The 17162-nt window shown below is 39.5% G+C and overlaps 1 protein-coding gene across 3 annotated transcripts in view; it reads right to left on the bottom strand.

Moving 5' to 3' along the window:
• Positions 1-4995: 4995 nt before the first annotated feature.
• The window catches only part of LOC141982780 (uncharacterized), a 62506-nt gene continuing 50339 nt past the window's right edge, over positions 4996-17162 (bottom strand). For 2 of the 3 annotated variants that reach the window (XM_074945128.1, XM_074945129.1), the window contains exons 13-17: positions 16733-16807; positions 10483-10590; positions 8727-8823; positions 7132-7557; positions 4996-6234 (exon numbers count right to left, since the gene is read on the bottom strand). In XM_074945128.1, coding sequence (XP_074801229.1) covers positions 6155-6234; positions 7132-7557; positions 8727-8823; positions 10483-10590; positions 16733-16807 — 786 coding nt within the window. In that variant the 3' untranslated portion in view covers positions 4996-6154. The remainder of the gene's footprint in view (positions 6235-7131; positions 7558-8726; positions 8824-10482; positions 10591-16732; positions 16808-17162) is intronic. The other variant, XM_074945130.1, reaches the window with a different exon arrangement.

Below are 17162 nucleotides of genomic sequence, written 5' to 3'. Positions count from 1 at the left end.
TACAGATTAAGTAATCTTTATTGAACTGGCATTTAACACATCAATCCTTTGGGTTTTAAGTAACCTGTACATTATGTATGTGCAAGCTTCAGTTACCCAACTTCTGCATTTTTGCTGCTGTTTTTGCAGCTTCTGGGTCATGTCATTTTATGTTACCCTGCCTTGGGTCTTCTCAGATAAGGGTTTTGTTGTTGTTTGTGTGTTTTTAACCTCAAAAATTTCCAGCACAATATGTTTCCTTTTGTTTTGTCAGCAGTAACATGATTTTACAGATCAGAAATTCTATGTAAAAGAAGAATTGGCAAAACCACATTTATGCCAGCAAGGTCTTGGCCTAAGTGTTACTTCATCTTTACTCATTCACTATCCATAATTACAAATCATTAAAATATAACTCACAGAGCTTTAAATTGCACATTTAGCAAATCCTTCATTTTTATATTTCAGTGATATACTAACATATATCAGTCAATATATGTTAGCCCCTTAACATATTTGTGGAGGGGAGTTTGGAGAGCACTCTATGATTCTTTAATATATCTACATTTCTTATCTTTTTTAAATATGGGTTTTTCATTCAAAGTCCATTTTTATGTGAATCATTTAAAAAAAAAAAGTCATTAGAATTTTACCTGTGTATGCATTTTGAGAAGCGTCTCAATTTTAGGGTCTTGATATTTATTTGTTTTTAATGGTGCCACAAAAAGCATTAAATAGGAGTGGGAAAAAATGGTTACTAACCTGTTCCATAACTCTTGTTCTTCAAGACGTGTTGCACATGTCCATTCCATTCTTGGTGTTTATGTGCCCAGCACACTGCCATCAGAAACTTTTACCCTCAGCAGTACCTGTCTGGGTGGCTCACACGCCCTTTGCTGTTGTGCACTAGTGTGTGAAGGTATAAAGGACAGAGCCACCCCCCCATTCCTTTCTTGATGTAACTTCCATGCAGAGAGGGAGGAGGGCAGGTCTTGGAATGGACACATGCAATGCATCTCAAAGAACAGTTACAGAACAGGTTAGCAATTGTTTTTTCTTCTTTGAGTGATTGCACATGTGCATTCCAGTCTTTGTGACTCATAAGCCATGAGGCAGGACATGGGATTGGGGTCTATCTAAAGGATATGTCCAACTCTAGCATGGTCACTCGAGTCTTTGAGTGATGGCATAATGAGATGTGCAACGAGGACCAATGCCGCTCTACAAATATCTAGACCTGGATCTTTCACTAGAAACAGAGTTGGAGGCTGACTGTGATCTTGTTGAATGAGCTGTGATCTTATTTGGCAGGATGATATTAGCTAGGTTGTAACACATGCACATACATGAGGCTCTCCAAAGGCTCTTAAGGAAAGTAAGCTGTCATGGGATAAGAGGGAAGGTCCTCTCATGGATTGGTAACTGGTTAAAAGATACGAAACAAAAGGAAGGAATAAATGGTCAGTTTTCAGAATGGAGAGAGGTAAATTGTGGTGTCCCCCAGAGGTCTGTACTGGGACCAGTCCTATTTAACACATTCAGAAATTATCTGGAAAAAGGGGTAAACAGTGAGGTGGCAAAATTTGCAGCTGATGCAAAACTACTCAAGATAGTTAAGTCCCAAACAGATTGCAAAGAGCTACAAAAGGATCTCACAAAACTGGATGACTGGGCAAAAAAAAAAAGGTAGATGAAATTCAATGTTGATAAATGCAAAGTAATGCACACTGGAAAACATAATCCCAACTATACATATAAAATGATGGGGTCTAAATTAGCTGTTACCACTCAAGAAACAGATCTTGGAGTCATGGTGGTGAGTTCTCTGAAAACATCCACACAATGTGCAGCGGCAGTCAAAAAAGTGAACAGAATGTTGGGAATCATTAAGAAAGGGATAGATAATAGGACAGAAAATATCATGTTGCCTCTATATAAATCCATGGTATGCCCACATCTTGAATACTGTGTGCAGATGTGGTTGCCTCATCTCAAAAAAGATACTGGAATTGGAAAAGGTTCAGAAAAGGGCAACAAAAATGATTAGGGGTATGGAATGGCTTCCATATGAGAACATTAATAAGACTAGGACTTTTCAGTTTGGAAAAGAGATGGCTAAGGGGAGATATGATAGAGGTCTATAAAATCATGACTAGTGTAGAGAAAGTAGATCAGAAAGTGTTGTTTACTACTTCTTATAACACAAGAACTAGGGGTCACCAAATGAAATTAATCGGCAACAGGTTTAAAACAAATAAAAGGAAGTATTTCTTCACACAATGCACAGTCAACCTGTGGAATTCCTTGTCAGAGGATGTTGTGAAGGCCAAGACCATAACAGGGTTAAAAAAAGAACTAGATAAATTCATGGAGGATAGGTCCATCAATGGCTATTAGCCAGGATGGGCAGGGATGGTGTCCCCAGCCTCTGTTTGCCAGAAGCTGGGAATGGGCGACAGGGGATGGATCACTTGATGATTACCTGTTCTGTTCATTCCCTCTGGGGCATCTGGCATTGGCCACTGTCAGAAGACAGGATACTGGGCTAGATGGACCTTTGGTCTGACCCAGTATGGCCATTCTTATGTTTTTATCCAAGAAAAAATTATTTGAATAGAGATTGGTTGACCTTTCATTCTGTTCACGATCACCACGAATAGTTGAGAGAATTTATGGAACTGCTTCATTCTAGCAAGACAGAATGCCAGTGCTCTTCTAACTTTTAGGAAGGGCAAACACAGCTCTTTCCTATTCATGTGTGGTTTCCGGAATAAAGTAGGTAAGTAAACTGGCTGGTTGTCATGAAACACAGACACCACCTTTGGGCCAAACTTCAGATGAGGGTGCAGGTAGACCCGGTTCTTAAAGAAGATTGTATAGGAAGGCCATGACATTAGCGCACAAAACTCTTCTACTCTTTTAGCAGAAGCGGTGGCTACCAACAATGCCACCTTAATTGACAGATGTAACAGCAAGCAAGTAGCCAAAGGCTCAAACAACGGAGCCATTGGTCTTGATAACACTAAGGTGAGGTCCACTGGGAACTGGATTGTGCACTTGAGGATATAATTTGTATAGGCCTTTCAGAAATCTTATTGACATGTCATTAGAAAACTCAGATTGATTATCCACCTTAGGCTGGAATGCAGAAACAGCCGCTAGGTGTACTCTGGGCAGAACAAATGGCCAACACTTGACCTTTCAGGTATAGTAGATATTCTAGTATGTGCGGGATCAAGAAGTAGGTCAGCAAAATCCCTGAATGACACAACCAGATGGAAAAATGTCTCCACTTAGAAAGGCAAGTAGCTCTCATGGATGGCTTTCTACAATTTAGCAGGACAATCTACACCTCTTTTGAGCAAGACTGCTCTCTACCATCTAACCATGGAGCATCCATGTGGTTAGATGAAGCACTTGGAGGTTCAGGTGAAGCAGCCGATCATGGCCTTGGGAAATTAAGTCCAAGACCAATGGGAGCAAAATTGGAGGTTTCATTGACAGATATAGGAGTGTGGAGAACCAGTGGTGGTGGGCCCACACTGGAGCTATGAATAGGACTCTGACGTGGTCCTGTCTGATCTTCAGCAGGACTTTGTGAACGAGTGGGATTGGCAGGAAAGCACAGAGGAGCCTGTCTGACTAGGGAAACAAGAATACATCTGTTAGGGAACCCTGGCTGCGGCCTTGCAGGGAACAGAATTGCTGACATTTTCTGCTGGTTCTTGTTGCAAATAGGTCTACCTGAGGAAACGCCCACCATTGGAAGATGTGTCTGGTCACATCTAGGTGAAGCGACCATTTGTGGTGACTCATAAATGATCTGCCGCGGGGGTCTGCAAAACCATTCTGCACCCCCAAAAGGTTAGATGTTTCAAGATCCACCAAATTGGAAATACAGAATTCCGAAAGAGAAGTCACATCTTAGCAGAGTGGGAAAGACTACGCTCCACCTTGTCTGCGGAGGTAAAATATTGCCACAGTGTTGTCTGTGAAAACTAAGAGCATCCCCCTTGCAGCTGGAGACAGGGTTGTGTGCCCCCACCCTGCGGCTTCAGCCAGGGCTGTGCACCCCCAAACCACAGCTTTGACCCGGGCTGTGCGCCCCCAACCTGTGGCTTCAGCCAGAGCTGTGTGCCCGCCAAGGCCACGGCCAGAGCTGGAGCCAGAGCTGGGTGCCCCCCCTTGCAGCTGCAGCAGAAACCTGGCTGTGTTCCCCCACTTCCCACAGTGGGGCTCAGGCTCTCAGTACCCTTATATGGGGCTCTGTCATCCCCCCCCCCCCGTTATTTTTAGTAAAAGTCACGGACAGATCACGGCTCCCGTGATTTTTTGTTTATTGCCTCCGACCTCTCTGACTTTTACCAAAAATAACCATGACAAAATTTTAACCTTAACAACGGTCCCTCTGTGTGTTCTGTCTGAAGCTGCTGCCATTGCAGCCATGGAATGCCTGAACGATGTGGACTCAGAATGACATGATCAAGATCTTGTAAGGCAGTGCTGCATCAGACCTTGAACAGAGGGCCTGGAGGATGAATATTGAAGATTGTATGGAGAAGGAAAGAGAGGACAGGAGCCAGGCCCAGGAATCTCAGCAGGAATAGGAGAGGGAGATGCACCAAGACATAATGGGGCTTCTCTGGGAGCAAAAACAGATGCTGCAGATTCTTGTAGACCTACAGGTTCAACAATCCCAGCTCGCCTCCCTTTGCAGTCCATGGAGAATTCCAGTATAAACACCTCTCTACACTTTCCAAGCCAACACTCCACTTGGCATCAGGGGCCACGTCCCTAACCCTACACCTCCACCCTTGGGGACATTAAGGACAATCACAGCTTCTCATGCACAAACCTGTGAAAGCCATGGTTGATGTATGTGTAACTAAAATAGACATGAATGTTCCTTTCCCTTCTTTAAGCTCTGTTAATATTAAAAGCTTAAATGTATGGATTTTCTTTTAGCTTGCACACAAATTTTTTGAAGTGTTTTTGTTAGTCAATTAATCTCGATTGTTTGGAAAATAATTCATCTTTATTAGATCCCAATCTGTGCTGCAGAATGCCTGGCATTAGTGAAAGCACTTACACAATAACAACTACTGTGACAACTCATAGGATCAGTGGCAAACAGTGTAATAATCATAAATGTACAGCAAGCACCATAAAAATTCCAAACAAGCCCCCAAACTACAGAGCCAGCTAGAGCTCAGTACACCACAACACACTACTGTGGCTCACTGTTAAAGTGCTCTTTTCAAAGCCTCTCTGAGCTGTATGGATCTGTGTAGAGCTCTTCTAACAGCGCTTGTGTCTGACTGTTCAAACTCGGTAGACAGCCCCTCCATCTCCGCCCTCCACCCCAGTGGCAACTATTCTCCCTTTGCTTCATAGATATTATGCAGGACACAGCAGGCAGCGATAATCACTGGGATACGTTTCTCACTGAGCAAACAAAATCACTGCACTGTATCTCAACCATGACCTGACTAGATCATTTGGGGAGACATATCAATCTCTGACCTGCTTACGGAGTCTTCCAATTAAGTTTCCAACACTGATGGGTTTCATGCACTTTGGACACTTCAAACAGGAACCAGACTGACATTATAATCTTATCTCACATGACAGGGCCTGATCCAAATCCCACATAAATCAATGGAGTCTCTCTCTTGACTGAAAGGGGGCTTTGGATCAGGTCCAGTGGCCAAAGAATAGCTGCAAAAGGAAGTATCTTTCGGGTACAGATAATCTTGAGTCAAATTTGAACAAATGACCTAGAAGGTTCAAGCCTGTATATTCTATTCTACCCATGCAATTCCTTTCTTTAGTTATTTTTATGAAGAATTAAGAAGAAAGATTAGCCCTCCACTATGTAAAACCCAAAAGCTTTCGAGCCAAGATATTGCTAAACCATTTTTTGGGGTAATTTTAAAAAGTGATAATCTTTAACAAAGGAAAAATATTTTTTTTTAATCAACATGATAGTCTCTTTCCACAAATACAGAAATTCCAGCTATTGGGAGAAATAAATACAACATGCAAATCTGCAAAATCAAACTATTACTCTGAAGTTATAACAAGTAACACTGTACAGACTGAAATTAATTGCATACAAGTGACAAATTTTCAATTTACACATTCCGATATTAATTTCACTTCTTGTTTTCCCATATCACTGCGCACTGTTGCTGTTTGGTGCTCTAAGAGTCCCACTTTCAGTCAAGATCCTTATCACGTTTGGAATGTCAATACCTTTAATAAAAAAGGGAGAAGAGAAGATGAGTGATTTGCTGATAAAGTTCTTCTAATAATGATTATTTTAAAACAAACATACATAAATGTACTAATGAAACATCTGGACATTTTCATGAGTTTTGGAAGATTTCATACTAAATGAAACAAATGTATACATATTTTATTAGAATTATCTCAGGAGTCTTAATGATCAGAATGCTACCAGATTTTCAGGTGGACATAGAAATTGTGTGTTTGAGGCTTAGAAATGAGGATAAGCTGCTTGTCGGGGGAGGGTAGCAGAAGAGTTGGATATAGAGATATGGGAGAGTTCAGAAGCTGGGACTCTTATGAGCTTATAGTGAGAGATGAAAATACTTGTCTCCTGATTAAGAGCTGTTTACTGAGAATATTACTGAGTACGAGTACACATGTTCCTAAGAATTGTACAAGCAAAGGCTTCTTACATGCCATAAATCTCAAACCCTAAAGACAACATCATACTAACTACCATACAAGTCCTAGATTCACTTTTTTATTATTAATTTATTATTATTATTATTATTATTATTAAAAGAAGGCATACTTGATTTTAGTCAATTGAATCTTCATGATAGGAAAAACTTGTTAACATTACTAAGAGCTTACAGGAAAATACCGAAAGGCAATAAAAATGAAAATACATATGACATCTTCAGAGGAGAACAAGCATTTTGACACTCACCCCTAAGAAAGTGTGTGGGTCCTGACAAAGTGGCAAGTTGAAAATATTAAGAACTAAAAGAAGACGACAACTTCTGTCCTTATAAATCCACAAAATACACTTTATCTGTACAGCTCTGCTCCACTTTGACAATATCATTTAAAAAAAATTACTGCGAACAAAATTAAGTTATACATATGCAAGTAGATTACCTCTGAAGGCTGGATTTGTGGCTGCTATTTTCTGTAGAGTAGCCGTAACCTCAGCAGCATCCATATTTCTTACACTATTGAAAAATTCAGTAGTGACATCGTTTTCATATGATGTTCTCAAAGAATCAGTTAAAGAGTTTTGGGGTGCATCTCTCTCAGTAGCAGATGAAAACTTCCTATTAAACATGTTTTGAGAAGAGGAGGGATATCGCTCTTCAGCAGCAGACTCTAATTCATTACTTAATCCTCTAAATGTGGATTGAAAAGTCCCACGTTTCCAATTTGTAGCATTGTTTTTTGAAAAGTTCACTGACTGTGAATCCTTTTTCATGAATGTTCCACTAACATTAGACTTTGTTGCGGTGTTGTTATAAGGTTGTTGGGCAGGATGCTGCCTCCTGTCTGACACACAATTTGCTGAAAACCCTGCAAGGAAAAAAAAGTTACTTCCACTATGTATACAAAAAAAGAACATAGTTCCAAAACTTCATATACTGCAGGTAATTTCAAGTTTCACTAATGGCATGTTAATTGAAATTTTAAGATGCTATGCTTCTTAGGAAATATTGTCACCTTATCAAAAAGTTACAGCGAAAGGAGGTGCACTGGAATTTCTGGATATTTTTACTTACTGGCATGGGAGTGTGTTCCCCATCAAACCAGATGGTATGACAAAAACAGAACCTGTTAGTCCCAAGAATGAACTCCTTCGGTAGAAAGACACAAGTTTCTTGTAATGATATATCAGGAGCAGAACCACGGAGGCTAAGAAGCTGTAAAGTGTTCAGCTGCTGGATAAAGGGGAGTTGCATTCATTTAACTAAGCTGGCTAAGAAATCAATTTAGTTAACTCTGCAATTTCCATGAGTAGACTGGACCTGAGTCTAGTCTATTCCTCTTCAAGGGGGAGAGGAGGAGGAAGGAAAAAAAAGACTGACTATGAACCCTCTTAACTCAGGAATAAGGCACCAAAATCATGGACTTGTTTGCTTGCATGCAATGACCCAGCCTCATCAGTCCTCCTGGAAGTGCAATCATATTTCCCTCTCTCCAGACCAGCACATTTAGATGCTGGAGATAATCTTTTTAAAACATACTTTTCTCCTACTTCAATTCAAGATTTAAGACTTCAGAACTTGCATTCTTTCTTTGGGAATAAAGATTTTTCTGAGCACGTTAATTTTTTAAAATAATTAGCCTCTATCAATTCAACAAGAGCTAGAACATTTTAAGTTGCAAATGTTCAAACTGCATATTTGTTGTCCATTTAAAGACTAGCATGTGCTTGCAGGAAACAAAGAACTCTCCCATTCATTTCCAGTGGGACAATCTAATGAGCCATGAATTTTAAAAGTCCCATATATTTCTACATTTAAATTTAGTGTGTGAATAGCCTTTATTTTCTGATTGGTTGATATACCTTCCTATATCTCTGGAGAAAGAGAACCCCATTAATGTAAATTACTTGAACTTGATCATTTTGAAACTCTGCTTCAGTGAAGCAGAAAAAAAAAATACTAGAAGTTTTCACACAACTCAATGTTAGGGTTAAAATATATTTAAAGAAATGGAGTCTTAAATTCTTAAAGCTTTACCAGTGTTAGAGTCACTAATATCCACCGAAGTCGCATCAGATTGTTCTGTGGAATGTTCAATTGTTTTTTCTTGATTTCGTTCAGAATCTAAAGAGTCCTAAAAGTTTAAAGAAAATTGCATGCATAACTTCTTTCAAGTTTTTTAAACAATCAACTCTTAAAATTAGGTCAGTAGAACACTTCAGGAGAGAAGAAACAGGAACAGTATCTTCACCAAAAAAAATTCCAGACTGATGGGTTAAATAAATAAGAGTTTCCAAAAACGTACATCTAAAAAACTTGTTATGCTAGAGTTAGTAGCAAGTAAAATTTTTAGGGAAAGAACATTTGCTCTCATTAAGTCCCAGTCTAGTGACAAAAAGGCACAATGTGCTAGCCAAAAAAACCACACTAAAGAGCCCATATCTCCATAAACCACCAGTCATGAATGCAAAAGCTTTATATACTATTGGAAATTTGTGATTCCCAATTTTCCAAAGTACCCTGAGGCAGGGTACCTTGGAGTAATGTATTAGGCACAGGATGGAGGCCCAAAAGATCAGAGTTTTATTCCTGCTTTTGACACAGACAAGAAAATTAGGATAATTATATATTTACCGACCTACACCCAATCCTGCAAATACTTAATTACATGTGTAACTTTACTCATGCAAAAAGAAAAGGAGGACTTGTGGCACCTTAGAGACTCACAAATTTATCTGAGTATAAGCTTTCGTGGGCTACAGCTCACTTCATCAGATGCATTCAGTGGAAAATACAGTGGGGAGCTTTATATACATAGAGAACATGAAACAATGGGTGTTACCATACACACTGTAACAAGAGTGATCAGGTAAGGTGAGCTATTACCAACAGGAGAGCGGGGCGGGGGGAAGGGGGAGGAGAAACCTTTTGTAGTGATAATCAAGGTGGGCCATTTCCAGCAGTTGACAAGAACATCTGAGGAAGGCGGAGGGGGAATAAACATGGGGAAATAGTTTTACTTTATGTAATGACCCATCCACTCCCAGTCTTTATTCAAGCCTAAGTTAATTGTATCCAGTTTGCAAATTAAGTCCAATTCAGCAGTTGCTCATTGGAGTCTGTTTTTGAAGTTTTTTTGTTGAAGAATTGCCACTTTTAGGTCTGTAATTGAGTGATCACAGAGACTGAAGTGTTCTCATGCAAATAGTCCTACAGAAGTCAGTGGAACTACTCATATGAGTAATGTTATGCACATAATTAAATGTTTGCAGGACTGGGCCTTAATAGTGTGTATATGAGAACACACTAATAAGGCCAATCACTGGAAAAGACAGAAGCAGGATTTAGGATGTTCTAGCTTCAAGCTCTTTGCTTAATCCTCCAGCCCACATGGCTTTTAGGCACCAAAAACGGTATCACTCAAAGGTATGAACTTTTAAGCCAAAATGGATTTCAAACTTTCAATAAGATATAGTGAAGAAAATGTAGAACAAGATTTCAAATACTTTTTTTAAAATGGCCCCTAAATCAGGCAAGTTGTCATAACTTTTATTAGAATATTTCATGCACTTCTAGTCTGCAATCAAAGGGAAGCAAAAATGTTACAACTGTACAGGAAAAGCTATGATTTTCTCATACTATCTTCACTATAAATCTTTCAAAATCTCGATGGCCAAAACTTGGAGGTTGCACCCATGTCCATTCTGTTCCAGTATGAATACTTGATCTGTACTCTTTATAGGTCACAGAAGTCAAGACAGATTCAATCATTTACTAAAATATACAAAATTACATTTGTTGGTGCAACCTGTTGCCGATATTCCACCAATGCATTCGTAAGGGTTTGTGTAACCTTTAAGATAAAGGATGCATCATCTTCACTCAGTATCTCAAAGCTTTGCTGGAAAAAAAAGGTGAAAAATCAAAACACATTTTAAAAGACGAAGGAGACAATCTAACTTTTCATCTATGGCATAGATGAGCGATTAGATTACTTACTGCTTTGCTTGCAACATCAAATTTTATTTCAGTTTATAGAGAAACACCTTTAAGAGTACCAATTGGAGTTACACGCTTATGTAATTTTCTCATAGTAATATTCATACAAGAAACAACAAATTCAGCAGCTTTATCATTCCCCAAATAGCAAAAAAAACCCAAAGCGAATTTAAGCCTCAGCTGTTTTCCTTAAGAGCCTGAGTGTATAAAAGAGCCTTGAAGCAAGCCCCAAAGGTTAACAAATTCAGTCTATTTTCAGAGGGGGACATGAATTCCAAAGTTAGGGGCCCCCACAGAAACTGCCCGATCAGTATCTTCTCCTAAAGTGAGAAGATACCAGCTTGACCACCTTTACTGATCACAACTGAGACAGTATTGCATGCAGAGAGAGGCAGGTCCCAAGACACTCAAGGTTTTACAAGTCAAAGCCAGTATCTCAATATCTATGTAATCACAAAGCAACCAACACACCAAATAATTTATCAATGGACAATTGAGATTACTTTTAAAAACAAACAGTATTTGTTCTGTTTGAGTTTGCATCACTATTTTTCAAAGAGAATCCTATAAACAAAACAGCAGCTAATAACAAACATGCAAAATAAATATTTAGTAAAGGGAAGCTATCTGATAATAGATTACTAACACCAGTGGATTTTTTTTTGAGCTAATGAAATTATGGCAGTGATGACTAAGGTTATCATAAATCACATTAAATCATAAATCATAATCACATTAAAGTATAAGCTCTTCTAAAACAGAAAGCCACTGTATTCTTCATTGCTTCTAAAAAAACTAGAGCAGCAAACTTGATTGCACCACGACCCCCTTCCGACAACAAAAATTATTACATGACTCCAGGAGGGGGGACCGAAGCCTGAGTCCGCCCGAGCTCCGCCACCCTGGGTCGGGGGGGCCCAAAGCCTGAGTCCCACTACCCTGGGCAGGGGAACAAAGCAGAAGCCCAATGGCTTCAGCTCCAGGCAGGGGGCCTGTAACCTGAGCCCCACCTTCCAAGGCTGCAGCCCTCGGGCTTCAGCCCCGGGCCGTGGGGCTCAGGTTTTGGCCCCGGGCCCCAGCCAGTCTAAGCCAGCCCTGGCAACCCCATTAAAATGGGGTCACGACCCACTTTGGGATCCTGACCCACAGTTTGAGAAGCGCTGAACTAAAGTATCACTCAAAATTTATGCAATCCATATTTTCTCCAAATAGATTACCTGAACAATAAGCGTACTATATTTTAACTAAAGCAAGTAAAGAGGGACAGCAACTCAATCATACTGAAAGTGTTAAAACTCAACAATGGAGATGGGTGCATCTTCAGCCCAGATGCTAACAAACAGGAGACTGAACAAATCACAACTGAAAGCTAAAGTTCAACAAGGAAGCAAGGAGAGACAGCAGTGGGTGAATTGGAGAAAAACAGAAATTCTATAATGAAAGAAGCTAAACATTTAGAGCCTCATATTTAAACAGCAGCGTATTCCAGTGAAGACGGTTAGTGGGCATCAAGAGCAATTCCAAAACGTGTAATTCAAACCAACTATAAGATACAGATGCCAGATACAAGAATGGATCAGCATAATAAGGTATTGAGATCAATGCTCCTCTAGCAGAGCACAGAACAGCCTACTTTCCATTGCTCTCTTGCTACTGGGCAGAGGAAAGGAAGTTTTCTGCATAATCTTGTGCAGGAGGCAAATTCCAGGACTGATCCCATGTGCGATGGATCTGCTAAGCAGAAGACTACAACTGACATCAGCCCCCTTCCGACTCTATTTCCCTTCTTCTGACTAGGTAAGGGGAAGGGTCCCGAACCAGGAAGTAGCCAGGCTCTGTTGGAAAGCAGCAGTCGCATATATCTGCTAAGCCCTTAACACATTTGAGTACTGTTATTTGGCCCTCCCTCAGTCTTCTTTTCTCAAGATAAAATATACCTAGTTTTATAGCTTGCCTTTGGACTCTCTCCACATCTTTTCTAAACTGTGATGCCCTAAACTGGATGCAGTACTCCAGCCGAAACCTCACCAGTGCCAAATGGAGTGGAACATTTACCTCCTGCATCTTACATACCATTATATTCCTGTTAATACACCCCAAAACTATATTTGCCTCTTTCTCACCTGCATCACATTCCTGACTCATATTCAGTTTGTGATCCACTATAATCTCAAGATCCTTTTCAGAAGTACTGCTTTCTAGCCAGTTGTTCCCCATTTTGTATTTGTGCATTTGATTTTTCCTTCTTAAGTGAAATACTTTGTACTTGTCTTTATTGAATTTCATCCTGTTGATTTCAGACTAATTCTACAATTTAACAAAGTCATTTTGAATTCTACTCCTGTCTGCTGAAGTGCTTGCAATCCCTCCCATCTTGGTGTCATCTGCATATTTTATAAGTGTACTCTCAGTCCATTATCCAAGTAATTAATGAAAATACTGAATAGCACCAAATCAATGACAGATTCCTGCAGGAACCCCCACTTGATATATCATCCCATCTTGACAATGAACCATTGATAACTACTCTGAGCACAGCTTTTCAACCAGTTGTGCACCCACTTTATAGTAATTTCATCTAGACCACACTTCCCTAGTCTGCATATGAGAACGTCAAGTGGGACTGTGTCAAAAGCTTTACTAAAAATCGAGATCTCACATTTCATGCTTCCTCCTAACCGTTAGGGCAGTAAACCTGACCAAGAAGGAAATTAGGTTAGTTTGGTATGAGCCATTTTTGACAAATCCGTATTGACTATTAATCATCATCCTATTATCCTCTAGATGCTTACATATTAATTTTTAATAATTTATTCCAATATCTTTCCAGGTATCAAAGTTAGGCTGACTGGTCTATAATTCCCCAGATTCTCTGTTACCCTTTTTAAAGACAGGTACTACGTTTGACCTTCTCCAGTCCTCTGGGATCTCACCCATCCTCCATGAGTTCTCAAAGATAATCACTAATGGTTCTGTGATTGCTTTAGCTAGATTTGTAAGTACCCTACAGTTAATCAGGTCTACTGTGATAATTGGGCCTACAAATTTATCCTAATTGTGAGCTCCACTATAAAAAGTAATATTCATAAAATGTCACAATAACCTTTACCAACAAATGTTGATGGGAAAAGACACAAAAGCGAGACAGAGACAGAATTAGTCGCTCGCCCACCCCCCACCCCCTCCGGCCCCCCACTCCAAAAAGCACTACTGATATAACTCAAGGATTGTGTTATCATGCCTGGTGAACAAGAAAAAGTGTGGGACTGAAAAATTGGTGAACCAAAACTGGTGTGTGAAAAAGTAGGCGAAACTGGTAAACAAAATAATGAAGGGATGTGGCTATCCTGACCATCACTCCCTTTTGGGGTCCTCAAGAAGAGACACTGGTGAAAAAGCTGGTTACTGAGACACTGACTGACTGAAAGTGGGGGAAGGAGTGACTTCATCATGACTGCCAGGCCCCATCATCTCCTGGGACCTTGAGATCCAGCATGACTCCACTGTGCCATCGCTATCCTAATCCAGAGAAATATCCTGACCAGACCAAGCCCAGAGAGAGACCCAGATGACATTGTCACTTCCACTGGTTCTAGCTAAATCCCAAACAACATCTGGGATGTGACTTTGTCACACACCCCCACCTGCCCCAGCGTGACCTTCTTCTTCACCACCTTATTAATTCTCTTTCCTATCCTTCTCTTTTCATCTTCTGTCTAATAAAAGAATCTGGCTCTGCCAACCAGGACTGCATATTTACAACACTGCTGTGAGCCTGTGACCTGAGGGCATTACTTTTAGCTCCCTCTTTAACAGCCCAATGCTGATACACTTTTGCAGATTTTGAAATGGCTAATAAGACCATGTGCCATGTCTGTGTTTTTCCAGCAGTAAGGTTGCAAGCGTGAGGCAACATCAGAGACAGAAGCTGTATTTCCTATCTTTGCAGTTCACTTCTATCCCCTCTGGTATGTTTGTCTTGTTTTGTCTTCTAGGAAAAAGGATCAGGCCTCAGCAACAACAGCTCCAAGCCATCTCAACAGCTACTGCCACCTTTAATACCATGTAAAAAACTGTCAAACAAAGGAGTTCTCTTTCTAAAAACTCTCTTCAGCTAAAGGGAAAGGGAATAAGGGATGTTTTTAAAACAAAAATAATATTTTACATTTCAAATGCTTTAATGGTCTTTTCTTCATCTTTAATAAACTGTTAAAAAAATAAGAATGGCCATACTGGGTCATACCAAAGGTCCATCTAGCCCAGTATCCTGTCTTCTGACAGTGGCCAATGCCACGTGCTTTTGAGGGAATAAAAAGAATCAGTAATCATCAAGTGATCCATCCCCTGTCGCTATTCTCAGCTACTGGCAAACAGAGGCTAGGGACACCATCCCTGCCCATCCTGGCTAATAGCCATTGATGGACTTATCCTCCATGAAAGTATCTATTTTTTTTTTTAACAATGTTATAGTCTGGCTTTCACAAAATTCTCTGGCAAAGAGTTCCACAGGTTGACTGTGTGTTGTGTGAAGAAATACTTCCTTTTGTTTGTTTTAAACTTACTGCCTATTAATTTCATCTGTGACCCCTAGTTCTTGTATTATGAGAAGGATTAAATAACACTTCCTTATTTACTTTCTCCACACCAGTCATTATTTTACAGACCTCTATCATATCCCCACCTTAGTCGTCTCTTTTCCAAGCTAAAAAATCCCAGTCTTATTAACCTCTCCTCATATGGCAGCTGTTCCATACGCCTAGTCATTTTGTTGTCCTTTTCTGAACCTTTTCCAATTCCAATATATCTTTTTTGAGTTGGGGCGACCACATCTGCACGCAGTATTCAAGATGGGGTGTACCATGGATTTATATAGAGGCAATATATTTTCTGTCTTATTATCTATCCCTTTCCTAATGATTCCCAACATTCTGTTTGCTTTTTCGACTGCTGCTGCACATTGAGTGGATGTTTTCAGAGAACTATCCACAATGACTCCAAGATCTTTTTCTTGAGTTGTAACAGCTAATTTAGACCCCATAATTTTATATGTATAGTTGGGATTATGTTTTCCATTGTGCATTATTTTGTATTTATTAACATTGAATTTCCTCTGCCATTTTCATGTGTTTGCCATGGTATTAAGCAGGCTGAGTTCTCTGTATACCAAACCCCAAACTGTGTTTAACACTGTTTGCTGTTGGATAGTGACAGGGTCATGTTAATCTTTGACTCTTTTGGCCCATTTATTCCATTTAAATTAATACAACAGCCTTGCTGACTTGAATACATCCAATTTATCTCAATTTTTTTAACCTGGTCTTTCCATATTCTGGCTTATGTTCCTTCCCTCTTGTTAATATTAATTGTGTTAATCATCAAGTCACAATTAACCTTTTCAGTGAAGACTGAAGCGAAATAGCAGGCATTAAACACCTTGGCCCTCTTTATGTTGTCCATTATTCATTCTCCTTCCCCACTAAGCAGTGGACCTATTCTTTCCTTCATCTCTCTTCCTCCTAATGTATTTATGGACCCTCTTCTTATTTCCTTCTATGTCCCTTGCTAGATATAACTCATTTTGTGCCTTAGCCTTCTTGATTTTGTCCCTATATGCCTGTACTATTCTTTTGTACTTATCTTTCACAATCTGTCCACATTTTCACTTTTTATAGGATTCTTTTTTTATTTTTAGGCTATTAAAGAGTGCAGCATGCAGCCATATTGGCCTCTTACTGTTCTTCCTATCTTATCTTCACCTTGGGATAGTTTGCTGTTATGCCTTTGATACGGTCTCTGAGAAACTGCCAGCACACCTTAAGTATATTTTCTCTTAGATTTTCTTCCCATCAGAATCTCAATCCAAATTTTTGTTCCAGGTGGAATCATCATACATAAAAGTAGTATTTTTTAATTAACAGACTACCTATGTTTTACATTCAATGTATCTTCTACTTTTTGACTACAGTCTTAATCAACTACACGCTACATTAAATATTTCATTAAATTTTCCATCAAACTTGGCTCAACATAAATTTAACACCTACCAAATATCCTAATAGTTCTTCATGGCTAGTGAATTCTTCAGATTGTATTTCATCATCATTATCTTTCTCTTTATCCTGTAAAACAACAGAGATAAAAACACCCTGAGGATTTCTTATTTGTATGATTCAGGTCAGTGGTGCCCAACCCTATTACGCAGGAGGGCCACATAAACCTAAGCACAACCTTGTGTGGGCAAAACAGATTGTACATGTTTTAACAAGATTTAAAGTCACCTATGTTGATTTATATTTTAAGTTCAGCTTGTTTCATATGTATTTAGATACAAACAAGCTATGTACAGTATTGTCTATTTACACACTTGTGTAAACTAAAATGATGTAAACATGACGACAAAACGCTAATGAATTGTCCGTTAGTATATTGTGTTGAAGCAGGCCCTGGGCCTTATGAAATGCTTGGTTGGGCCAT

Source organism: Natator depressus, chromosome 2, assembly GCF_965152275.1.
Source record: "Natator depressus isolate rNatDep1 chromosome 2, rNatDep2.hap1, whole genome shotgun sequence".
Lineage (NCBI taxonomy): Eukaryota > Metazoa > Chordata > Testudines > Cheloniidae > Natator > Natator depressus.
The sequence above is the reverse complement of the archived record's forward strand: the minus strand, read 5'-3'. Positions and strand labels throughout refer to the sequence as shown.